The sequence below is a fragment of the Gymnogyps californianus genome, chromosome 9, assembly GCF_018139145.2.
Source record: "Gymnogyps californianus isolate 813 chromosome 9, ASM1813914v2, whole genome shotgun sequence".
Classification (NCBI taxonomy): domain Eukaryota; kingdom Metazoa; phylum Chordata; class Aves; order Accipitriformes; family Cathartidae; genus Gymnogyps; species Gymnogyps californianus.
This window is the reverse complement of record NC_059479.1, coordinates 22,479,102-22,491,049: the sequence shown is the minus strand read 5'-3', so window position 1 is coordinate 22,491,049 and position 11,948 is coordinate 22,479,102. Positions and strand designations below refer to the sequence as shown.

The window sequence follows — 11,948 nt, the reverse complement described above, 5'->3', positions numbered from 1 at the left end:
TTCTACTTTCTCACTCCCTCTGCCAAGTGCCTTTCTGCCATAAATTCAGCCATGGGAGTCTCGAGGGGATGATGTTTCTCAGCCAAGCGACCTCCAGCATCGCTGCAGGGAGAGGCACGGCACAGCTCTGGGGTAAAGTCCCCAGGGCAGAGGGAAATCCTTTGGGAATAGAGGACCTTCCTGGTTTAAACCCCAGCCTGGAGGATGGAAAAGGCAGATCCCCAGTATATTTAGCAGCTCTCTGCTCCGGCTGGGTGTTTGCGCTCCTGGAAATGTCTCTTTTACCCTGGGGAAATTCCCCTCTAGTGAGACGCAGTTCTGGGCAGTGGTGCCGAAGGAGAAAACGCAATGCCCAGAGGGGGGAAAAATACCTCCGTGCGCCCAAAATCCAGGTGCGTACAGCTCAGGCTGAAGATTGGGATGAGACCTAGGTTACCAGCAAGCCCGGTGCCCACAGCAGCCATGGCCTGCAGCGATGCTGCCTGCAAACGCCACCCCGTGCCCGGGGAAAGTCAGGGAGCCTTCACCGCTCCTACTGAAATACTCATAGTCAGAAATAGTGTTGCCTGCGTAATTGATGAGGCGAGGACTTCACCCCTGTACCCTGAGCTGGGGGAGCAACCCAGCCCGTCGGATGCAGGGGGCTGAAATCTGCCTTTTCCGTGTTGTTTCTGTTACTAAGAATTTTTAGCTCCTTTTTGGGCCCCATCTTGCTGGGCTGGGCAGGGCTCCGGCACGGGCACGCAGGCAGCGGGAGGGCAGAGGGAGGCAGCATCTCATGCAAACCCATGGGAGCTGCTCCTGTCGGCTCCCAGCACTTGGCTTTACCCAGTTATAACTCTCCCTAACTCAAGCTGATTTTTTTCTGACCCAAGCGCTTGCTTTATACGCATTATTTCACTTACCAGCAAGCAGCTGTGGCCTTTTTCTGACAAGTCCTAGCCCACCCCATGTTTCAGACCAGGGCTCTGTGGTCCCCAGCCTAATTCCAGAGAATGTGCCTGTGCTCGGGAGATGCTCGGAGGGGAGCCCGGCGCCGTGACTCCACGTAGGATCCTGTTTAAATGTCAGAAGCCAGAGTTAAAATCAATAAATAGAGAGGACCGGTTGTGCTTGGGCGAGGGGGTGTCAGAGCTGCCTTTCGCTCGACTTCAAAGCTGAGAACTTGTTCCCCGGGTTTTATGAAACCCGACGTCCTTCCTGCCCAGCGGGAAAGGAACTGGGGAGGCTGGAGGTGCTTTGAGTGCTGCCGCGGGGGGCTTTTCCCCGCTGGGTGGGCTGCCTAACTCCCCCCCTCACGCTGGCACATCAGGAGGGATCAGCACAGGGGTTTAGCGCTTGCAATGGAGCAACAGATCCATCCCCGCCGGCACGCCGTGGCTGCAGATTTCTTTCGGCGCTGATGTATCGCCGGCTCCAGGGCAGCCGACGGCTTTTCTGCATGGACCTGGGACCTTCCTGGTCCTCAGACCTGCGTCTCTGCCGGGGCTCAAGTGTTATGGTGGTCCCAGTGCGGGTGCAGCAACCGAGCTCCTCCGGAGCGGCTCGCTCCAAGCCTGGTTTTAGAAAGATCACGTTGGTGGCAGCAGGGAGGGAAGGCTGCCCTGCACTCAGCTGCAAAAAGGCTCCAGGTATTTTTTTTTTTAAAGAATCTTTCTTATTTTGCCCCTTCCAAAACCACAGAAAACCCTCCTTACCTCTGTGCCACGTCAGGTAAATTAGGTTATTGTTAATTATTAATTATCACAATCATTTGCCCTAATGTTTTGCCTCGCATCCTGCATGCTCCCAGCGTTCCCTATGGCTTGATGAATGGCAGCGTAGAGGAAACACAGTCACTCCTGATGACGTAGCCAGCCAGAACACCAAATACAGCCTGGGGGAAGGAGGAAAACACGATGCAAAAGCCCTTTATTTCAGAAAAAACACCTTGCCCCGGAAGCCCTGCTCGCCAGAGCTGAGCTGACATATGGTGACACGGTGCGTGCCAGCAAAGGTGCTTCAAAACGTGTTCCTCTGGCTCAGGCGAGCTGTGGAGCTTAAGGACTCGGAGCAAAATCATTCGGGTGGGAGTGACACCGCTGAAGGAAGGAGGAAAAATCCTCCCCCTGGTTTGGCCTGAGTGTTTGGTGGGAATCAGGAGGAGAAGTTAGAGCGAGCCTTCAAATCACGCAGGGCTGCTCCTTCCCTCCTGGCACAGCTTGGCATTGCCCCCGCTCATCCACCCTGGGGGTCCTGTCCCCGTGCAACATGCCGTTTGGGTCCTGTCCCCGTGCGTGCACCAGTGGGGTCCTGTCCCCGCGCACGTGGCAATAGGATCCTGTCCCCGTGCAGGTGCCAGCGGGATGCAGGGATGCAGGCTGTCTTCGAGCAGGGAGCCCGAACCTGCTGCCAGAGCGTGGCTGAGCCCGGCCCCAACGATGGGAACCCCAACGATGGGAACCCCAACAGCCTCCCGAGCCAAACCTGCCGATGCAGAGGTTTTGTGCGAGCCGGGGTGCGGGGCACTCAGCGTCCCTGCTGTGAACCGCCCCACGTCCCCGTGGTGCCCGCACCCCTCCGAGGCTGCCGCTAAATGGGGGAGCGTTCACAGCACCTGGATGTCTAATTGCAACGGTGCGGTGAGACACGGTGTCCCCAACCGTCCCCACACCAAACAACCCAGAGATATCTCATTTTGGTGCAGGAGGGTCTCACACATCTCCGCAGCACGGGGCAGGCTGGGACCTGTGTTCCCCGGTACTGCAGAAGCCAACCACCCATCCGTAGCTCTCTGAGAGGTAAAAGTAGGGTTGGAACGGTGCTGTTGCAGGCGGGATGGCAGAGGTCACTTCTGCAAGCCAGACCCTTGAACGGGCCCATTCCAGCTACCTGTGAGAGAGATTTTTCAGCCAAATCAACTGTTTTTCAACAGAGCCAGATGATTTTATAAGCTAGACTCCTGCCTGCCTGCCTCCACCTCCTCCGCTGCCTGGATTGACATCAGCACCTCAACCCCCAAACCCATCGCAGAGCCCTGGTCCTTCCTCCTGCTGGGCTGGGAGGCTGGAGCCCGGCCGCCGAAGCAGCGCCGGGAGAAGTCCTCACTCTCCAACAGCAGCAGCGGTGAGAAAAAGGCCTCATTTCCACCCTGTAGTCGCAAAGATTATGCAAAGCCTTTGAATGTAGGACTTCACGCGCTCTCCAGCGGCGCGCGGCCCCCAACGGCCCCGTTTTGGGGAGGCTGGCGGGCGCAGCACGCTTGTTTGCCACCCTGATTAGTCAGCACTGCTAATTATAGCCGCGCTTTTCCTTCTTATAGCTCTTCAAGCACCGTTGGAGTAATAGGGAACAACAGAGGCGCTGAAATAAGGCTGTGTCCGCTTGCTGTGGAGAAGATGCCGGTATAAATACGGGGATGAATTTCCAGCGGTGCGGCTTTGCACGTCCGTCTTGGGGTGTCTTAAGGCAATGAGCTCACGGGTTTGCCGGCTGGGTCGCGGGATGCTCTGGCAGGAGTGGGAGCTAGGGTGGGAAAAGCTCATGCGATGCAGGGAGGTAATGACGTTTCCCCAAGGAAAAGAAATAAAGCTAATCTTAATGCTTTTAGAGAAAAAAATGATGAAGAATTGCATCACATCTATTTTATCAAATGTGTCGCAGGCGTGGTTTTATTACAGCCCGTGATGGATAGCGGAGGATGCCCAGACGGGCTCCCCGCACGGCCGCGGAGCCGGGGCAGCACCTGCGAAGCCCCACGGCATTACCAGCCGCCGGCGATGGCACGGGGCTCGCCGTGTAGCCCAGGGGAACTAAAGCCAGCTGCCCACTGGCTCGGTTGCCTGTGGTTTTCGGGGCATTTCAGTTGCTGTTTGCAAAACCAACACACATGGCAAAAATGCTGCCGGTCCCTACGCTTTCGTAGATTATTGGCGTCGCAGTTATTCCTCTTGGTGAGCTCTGTACCACCCATTGTGTCTGTTAAACAGCAGCCCTTGTGCAGGCTTTTGTCACCGGTGGGCTCTGCCTTGGATGGCCAGGTCGTTAGTGATTGCCACCCCGAAACCCACCCAGGCGTTGTTCAGCTCCCTCTTAGGTCCACCTCATCACCGTGAAGACCTGGCTATAGAAATAGCTGCAATGAAGCAAGTCAGAGACAAGGACAGAGATTCAGCGACTCTCAAGTTCATCTCCTGCCCGCCAGGCAGCCACGTTGCCAGCCACTTGTTTTTTAACCAAAAAAGCACCATTTCTAAGGCAGGATGAGACCCAGGTCAAGCCCTGCTGCGGGTTGGCAGCACCCCGCATCCCCGCGGGGCAGTGCCAGGGGAGGACCGTGCACGGTCTTTAGCACTGAGCTTCCTCCCAGGGGCCAAAAGCCAAGGAGGAAGATGAGAAATGAAGATGGGAAATGACAAGGGAAAGCCTTCTCCTTGCTGAACGGCATTCCCGTGTGAGGCTGGTGGCCTCTCGCTGTGTAATTACAGCATCAGGCTTTTGCTGGTGTCTTTGATTAGCTTTGATTTTTACTCCTCGCTATTGAGTCTGTAATTTGAATATAGATAAAGCATACTTAATGTATTGTCAAAATGTTCTTGCAGATACCCAGGGAGCTCAGAACATCGTACGCAACTATAAAAGGCAGATGCTCAACTATTACCAATATGATGCGCAGTAGCGCGTCCTCACAGATGCAACGCCGCTTGCGTTCGGGGCAGCTCTGGAGGCGGCGTGCCTTGGTTTAAAAATGGCCAGATAATGTCATTTTTGTCACCGGTGTCTTAAGGAAACCACGACACTCCTGGGGTGCCCCAGCGGCCCCGGCTGCCCCGGCACAGACGATTTCCCCTTTCAGACAGACAGACGGACGTGCCAGCCCCTGTGCAAGCTGCCCCTCGGCTGCTGCTCAGTGCCCAGCGCAGGCACCAGCACCACTGAGAGGGTCTAGGGGTATCCTGAAATGACTGGGATTGTGCCAAACTTGCGGTGGGATGTTGGGAGGAGGAACTGAAGGTGGAGAAGAGAGGCAGCAGGGTGGTTTGGGACTACCAGGGCCAGCGTGGGGCCTGGGGATCAACCGAGAGACCCGGGTGCTTGAGAATGTCTCAGCGAGTGAGACTGCAGGAGGGGTTGGATGCTGGAGGGAGCGGGAGGTCCAAGCCAACCATCGGTGAGACCACGGGGTTTGGGGTCAGCTGAGACCCCTTGGGGTGTGCGTCTCTGTGCAAGAGGCAGCTACAGATGAGAGGATCCAAGGGCCAGACTGGGGCAACTGGGTGTCTGAGGGCACTTACTGGAGGGATGCACAGTGCATCTGCGCGTGCCCATCCCTGCTCAGCCTCGCTGCCGGCTGGACCTGGGGACCTGGGGCTGCAGCAGCCTCCTCTCTGCCGGCTGAGGGATTCGGCAGCCCCCGGCAGATCCGGCGGTGACAGCAGGGCTGTCCCTGCTCAGACCCGCGGCTGCTCGTGGCCCATCAGCCTGGCTGGGCTGAGGCCGCCCGCACTCATCTCAGCCTGGGGACCCTGGGTGGGCTGTGTCCCTGCAGAGCACCTCGCACGCCCGTCACATCCCCTCTGCCACAACAGCTCAATCCAGCCCGTCTTCTGCGCCGACCTCCTGGCAGAGGCAGCTGCCGATGGGAGTCAATCAAAGCTCCTCACCCGCCTCCCCTTTCCCAGGCAGTGCGTAATTACTGGGAGCGGGAGCGAATTCATTCAGCTCTTCGCTCAGTTTTCCTCCGCCCCTTTTCATGCTGCTCATGTCACTCGGCACACAACGGCGCTCAGTCACGCGGCCGGCGGCCCCAGGTAGATGACGATTCAGGTCCCCTGGGATGGGGCTCGGCCTGATTAAGAATCCAGATGCTCCTAACTGGGGTGACCGGGTTCAGCCAAAACCACTGGTATTCACCTAAATATCCTTGCACATCAGGAGCTGGAAATCCTTCCCAGTATCGAGCTCACTGCACTGCATAGCTACAGCCTGGAAGAGAGAGGGAGATGAAAGAGTAAAGCTGGAGTGTTATGAAACCAGTAGGAAAGAGGGGAGAAGGTGTAGCTGAAATATTGCAGATCCGGGAGCTGAGCATCCTTGCTTTGAAGATCCTGCTCCTGAGCTGAATCACGGAGCCATTTGTGGCTGGAAAAATAATCGTGTCTTTGGGATTTGTTCCTTTCCAGGCTGATCCTTTCCCAAATAGTCAGCAAGGAAGCCTTGGGGGTGGGTGGGTGCCGTGGTGTGGTGCAAGGGACAGACTCCCGGCACCCAACCATCCTCAGACAGGTCCCTCCGTGCAGGAGGGTGGGTGCCGGGCTGGGCAGCCCACGCGAAGCTCCCAGGTGTTGATCCTCCTCATCCCAGCTTTTACGCTGGCTGGAGGGAAGCCCGTGCAGGGCAAAGGCTCTGGGGTGTGATGTCTCCCTCATGGGGGGATGCATCTGCCCCAGCCTGGTTGCAAGGGGCCCCCCGAGCACCCCCAGCTGCCGGCTCCCGGGGGTGCAGGGGGACCGGCACTGCTGTCCCTGGGCATTGCCCTTGAAGAGCGGGGCAGACGAGCCACGCCATGCCTGATCACCCCCCCCCGCTCCCTTCAGATCCCCGCGTCCCTCGGCACAAGCAGTAAAAATAAACCTTGCCCGGCCGCCTTTGCGAGCCGCCGGGGCCTGGCTGGCACCCAAGCTGCATCCGCAAAACGCAGGTGCAGAGGGCCCCGACCTTGGGGAGGTGCGTTCGGGGTGGCGGGAGAGCTCATGAATGAACGGCGGGGCGGGTGCGTGCATGGGTGCGTGCGGGTGCGTGCGGGTGCGCGCAGCCCCTCGTGCCTGCGGGTGTGGATGTGGATGTGGAGCAGGGAGCCAGCCTTGTTGTTATTCTGATCACAGCGGCTCTGATTCACAGACTTGGATCATGAATATAAGTGAAGACTTTGACGTCAGAGTTGAGATTTATCAGCAGATCCAATGGGGCAGGAATATTAAGTGCAAGTCGATGCCAGCTATCTGCCAACGTTATTAGCAATGCTCACCGAGGAATGAGGCTTAACACCAAGGACTGGAAGGACTGGAAAGGCAAAAAATAAAAACGGGGGGAAGCAAGCTGATCCTCGAGCATTAAAGCCAGGTAAAACAACAACCCCCCGCGGTCGCGGCGGCCCCCCCGGGCTGGGCTGCATGCGGGAAGGGGTGATGCCGGCTGTGGGGGCCGGCAGCAGGCAGCGGACTGCGGGCAGAGCCCCCCCGACCTTCACACCTCAGCTGCCCGGCCCGGGGGGGGGCAGATTTACTCTGCAAGGGGGACCGTGCCGAGCAGGGCAGCATCTTGCAGTTGTTTGCCGCCAGCTGAGAGCATCTTGCACCAGTCTTTTCCAAAGGAGGGGAAGGGAGGGAGAAAGGAGAAAGTTAACGCAGGCTGTCCCTTGCCGCTGCCTTCTCGTTTCATCAGCGGCTCCGCATACGTGCAAGAGCTGGCCTATTAATAGTATTTATTTTTACTCACTGCACGCAAAAAAGAAAGGGCTGCGGGGAGGTGGCGGGGGGGGGGGGTGCTTTGCGCTATAAATAGGCGGCAAAAGGTAGCCGTGCCCCGGGGAAGGGAGGAGGACGGGGCAGCCGGCACCCTGCTTCCCCCGGCGGCGGGGTGCGCAGCGCCTGCGGATCCTGCGCGGGGCCGGGGCCGGGCGCGGGGCAGAGTGCGCGGAGGCTGCTGCCGGCAGCGGGGCGCTGAGTTGTGCTCGGCCTCAGCCCGTCGGGAGGAGCAGGAGCTAGCGGCGAGGCTTCCCCCGGGCGAGGGGTGCGTGTGGGGCGGGGGGGGGGGATCACGGCGTACCCCGGGCCGGGGGGGTAAGGGGAGGGGGGGGGGAGGGATGCTACTTCCCGGGGAAGCTGTAGTCGGGCTGGGGGGGGAGGCGGACGGGGATGCGCCCTGCGGCGGGCGGGGGCGGCCCGGTGCGGGGCTCGGTGCGGGGGCTCCAGCGGCCCCGGTGCGGGGCTCTCCGGGCTGGGTGCTGGGCACCGCGGGCTCGGTGCGGGGCTCGCCGCCTCTCCCCGCAGCCCGGTGCCCGCGTCCGCCGCCGGCGCTGCTCACCGCATCCCTCTCCCTCTCTCCCCAGCGATGCTGCACGGCCCCGCCGCCATGGGGGAGCCGTGGCAGCCGCAACCGCAACAGCAGCGGCTCCCGGGGTTCGGCAACGCCTCGGAGCCCAGCGCCTGGCCGTCGGCGGCGGGCGGGCCGGGGACGGCGGCGCCGGGAGGCGGCGGGACCGGGGCCGGGGCCGGGGGGGCCGTGAGCCCCTGGGACATCGCGTTGTGCGCCACGGGGACGGCGGTGGCGGGGGAAAACGCGCTGGTGCTGGCCGTGCTCTTCTACACGCCGAGCCTGCGGGCTCCCATGTTCCTGCTGATCGGCAGCCTGGCCCTGGCCGACTTGCTGGCCGGGCTGGGGCTGGTGGCCAACTTCGCCGTGCGGTACCTGCTGCGGCCGCCCAGCGAGGCGGCGGAGCTGGGGGCGGCGGGGCTGCTGCTGGCCGCCTTCTCCGCCTCCGTCTGCAGCCTGCTGGCCATCACCGTGGACCGCTACCTGTCGCTGTACAACGCGCTCACCTACCACAGCGAGCGCACGCTGGGCTTCACCTGCGCCATGGTGCTGCTGATGTGGCTGCTGTGCCTCGGCGTGGGGCTCCTGCCCCTCCTGGGCTGGAACTGCCTGAGGGACCAAAGCGCCTGCAGCATCCTGCGGCCCGTCACCAAGGACAACGCGGCGGTGCTGGCCGTCACCTTCCTGCTCCTCTTCGCCCTCATGATGCAGCTCTACCTGCAGATCTGCAAGATCGCCTTCCGGCACGCCCAGCAGATCGCCGTGCAGCACCAGTTCATCGCCACGGCGCAGGCCACCTCCACCCGCAAAGGGCTCTCCACCCTCTCGCTCATCCTCGGCACCTTCGCCCTGTGCTGGATCCCCTTCGCCATCTACTCCCTGGTGGCCGATTCCAGCTACCCCGTGGTCTACACCTACTCCCTGGCGTTGCCCGCCACCTGCAACTCCCTCATCAACCCCATCATCTACGCCTTCAGAAACCCAGACATCCAGAAGTCGCTCTGGCTGGCCTGCTGCGGGTGCATCCCTTCCACGTTCTCCTCCAGACCAAGGACATCCAGCGATGTGTGAGGACTGAGCACGGAGCGAGACGCGCTCCCTTGCTCTCCTCCTCCTCCTCCTTTTCCCCTCCGTCGTTATTGTTTCCTACCGGGAGGAACCCCCCCGGCCAGCACATCTCGTTCCATGAAAAGATGGCCAAAAAGAGAAAAAAGGAGAAGGGAAAAAGAAGGGGGAAAGAAAGAGAGAGAGTAGAATGATAATGGTTTCCTTTAGAAATGTTATTTTCTTACACATTTTATTTTTTATTTAAAAACACAAAACACCAAAAAAAAAAAAGAAAAGAAAAGAAAAGAAAAAAAAAAGGATCTCCGTACGATGGCGTTTGTCTCCTCTTGGGGTAAGGAGCCAGGGGAGCCGCGGGCTTGCTGGCCCTGGCCGGGTGGCTTCCACCCCCCGGGGGCACGTCCCACGGGTGGCAGCCGCCGGGAAGGCCACAGGAGCTGGGGGGGGGGGGGGGGGAGGGAGGGGGGGGCAGGTATCGGGTCCCCCCACTGCGGGGCTGGTCCCCACGCGTGGGGTTTGTTGTGCTGAGCGCCCATCCCCCTAAAATCAGGTCTTGCAATGCTATGCAATAATGGGGGGGGGAAGGGAGGGAGGGAGGGAGGGAAGGGGGGGCCCGGCGTTCAGCACCGCGGGGGCGGACAGCTCCGGCTCGGCGGGGGCGGGCGGCTCGGCGGGGGGGGCCGGAGGAGCGCAGGGAGCCGGGGGGGGGGGGGGGAGAGGACTGGGGGGGATGGCGAAGGGGGGGGGGTGGTGCTGGGGTGGAGGGGACCTTGCGGGGGCGGGGGGGGAAACGATGCCCCTCTGTTTCTCTGTCGTTTCGCTTTGAGAACCCGCGGGGCGAAAGGCACTTTAGGGTATGGCCGCTGGTTTGGGTTGTCGCAGGGATGGAGGTACCCGGGGAATCGCCCCCCCCCCCCCCCCCAAAAAAAAAAAAGATGACCGCAGGCAGAGTGGGGGCTCACGGTGTGCAGGTGGCGAGGGCAGCCGGGGTGCCCCGCACCCCAGGGCTCTGGGGAGAGGCCGAGGAAGGGCTCTCCTGCCCGGTTTGGGGCCATGGGGTGCTGCGCTCCCCCGGTTGCGCTCACATCCACACTGATCGTTTACATGGGGTGGGATTTGCATCCAAAGACGGGTCCGGGCTTGCTGGGGTCCCCTAGAGGGAAGCCTCTGTAATCGCACGTGTTATTCCGGATGCTCCCAGTTTAACTTGCTTCATTAGAGAAGCTACGGTACCCTCACACTCCTCTACTGTATCATGTGCTTTGTGGTGTTAGTGAGACCATGATGAAGTGTCCTTTATCTTGTGTTTTCTTTTGGCCGAGAAGTGGAATAGTGCGTTCACTTAAAAAGCAAGCAAGAAACCAAGCAATCTTCAGAGAGATGGCAGGGCTTGGGGTGAAACATCGAGGGTGGCTCAGGGCAGAGGTGGTGGATGCTGCTCTGGGGCCCAGCATGGGAACAGCTCAGTGGTTGCAGCAGGACCCCACCCCCACCCCGCTGAGCCTGGTGTCCCAAACACGTTGCTCTCCTTTAGAGAAAGATGCTGTGATCTCCAGCATCCAAAATGCCCCTCTTCAAAGCAGGAGCTAGGTTCTGCTGCACCACGGGCAAAACGGACGAAGGTTCCTATCAACACAAGCCAACGGCATGTCTACAGCGTAGTTTCGTGGAAGACAGAAATGTTCTTGCTTTGTGAGGCTGTAGTGGGTACGAAGCCACTTTATGGCTGGATACAGACACAACTGTATTTTCTCTCTGGATCGGTGCAATGAGTTTCGCGGTCCTCAGAGCCAAGTGCACGTGAGAAAGCTATGAATCTCCAAAGTGTGCCTGGGGCTTGGACTTATTGCCTACCTTTGAAAGGTGGCCAGTCTCTCTTTTTTTTTTTTTTCCCCATTTCCTTTCTCTTTTGAATACCTTGGGCAATGGGCAGTAGGCACAATGTTGAATCAGCGTACATTTAAAAGTGAATATATATACATAAGAAAGAGTAATACGTATATAAACACTTTTCTCTGCTCATTTTATTTTTTCTGGTTTCTGTAAGTGCAGCCAGGTCCCTGCAGTTCCTCAGTGTGAAAACTCAAGGCAGAGTTAGTTTAAACCATTTTTGAAACATTGTGAACATTTTGAAATGTTTTTATACCACCCTATCTAGAAGACAGCATTTGTTTCTCTGGGCAGCTCATTTTGTATCTTTAAATGAAATGTGGTGTTAACTAATCAGCTCTAGAGAAACCGTGGCATGAAAAAGTTGCATTTTCTTGGCTTTCCAGTCAATTCCCTATTGCTGAAGATTTTAACAATGTTCTTTTTAGAGTTTAATTGTATACTTGAAACTTGTCTCAGTTCGAGGGATCCATTGATAAGCTTTGACAAAGGCATACAAAGGTCAACGGAAAATAATTTTCTCCCGTGGCCCTCCACAGCAGTAGGAGAAAGATTTGGGATGTGAGGAGCTAAAGCTGAGGATACAGTCCCTACCAGACAGCTAAGTTAGAGAGGAGGTGGAGATGTCCTCACTGAAATGCTTGGTACTCGCCCCAACGCATTTACAGCAACCTTGTCGAAGGCAAAGTCTGCTGCCTAAATTCCGGTCCTTGCACTGAGGAGGCTTTTATTCCGCTGCCCTAATCCAACTCACAGTCAGCATCAAGATGTGGTGCAAGTATATTGCATGCGCAGATTTAGTCTAAAATGCCAATCTAATTTTTTTTCAAGTGATGGTCTAGGATCTCTCTCTTGGACACTGTTAAAGGCGGCCATGGAAGTTGTTAAAAACACTTGATAGGCTTCAGGAAAAGTCTCAA

At 58.4% G+C, this 11,948-nt stretch overlaps 1 protein-coding gene across 1 annotated transcript; it reads left to right on the top strand.

The window, feature by feature from the left end:
• The first annotated feature begins 8,091 nt into the window (after window positions 1-8,091).
• On the top strand, window positions 8,092-9,144 carry LOC127019755 (G-protein coupled receptor 12-like). Its single transcript, XM_050901960.1, has one exon. It carries the CDS (start codon window positions 8,092-8,094, stop codon window positions 9,142-9,144), a length of 1,053 nt encoding a protein of 350 aa, XP_050757917.1.
• The last annotated feature ends 2,804 nt before the right edge of the window (window positions 9,145-11,948 follow it).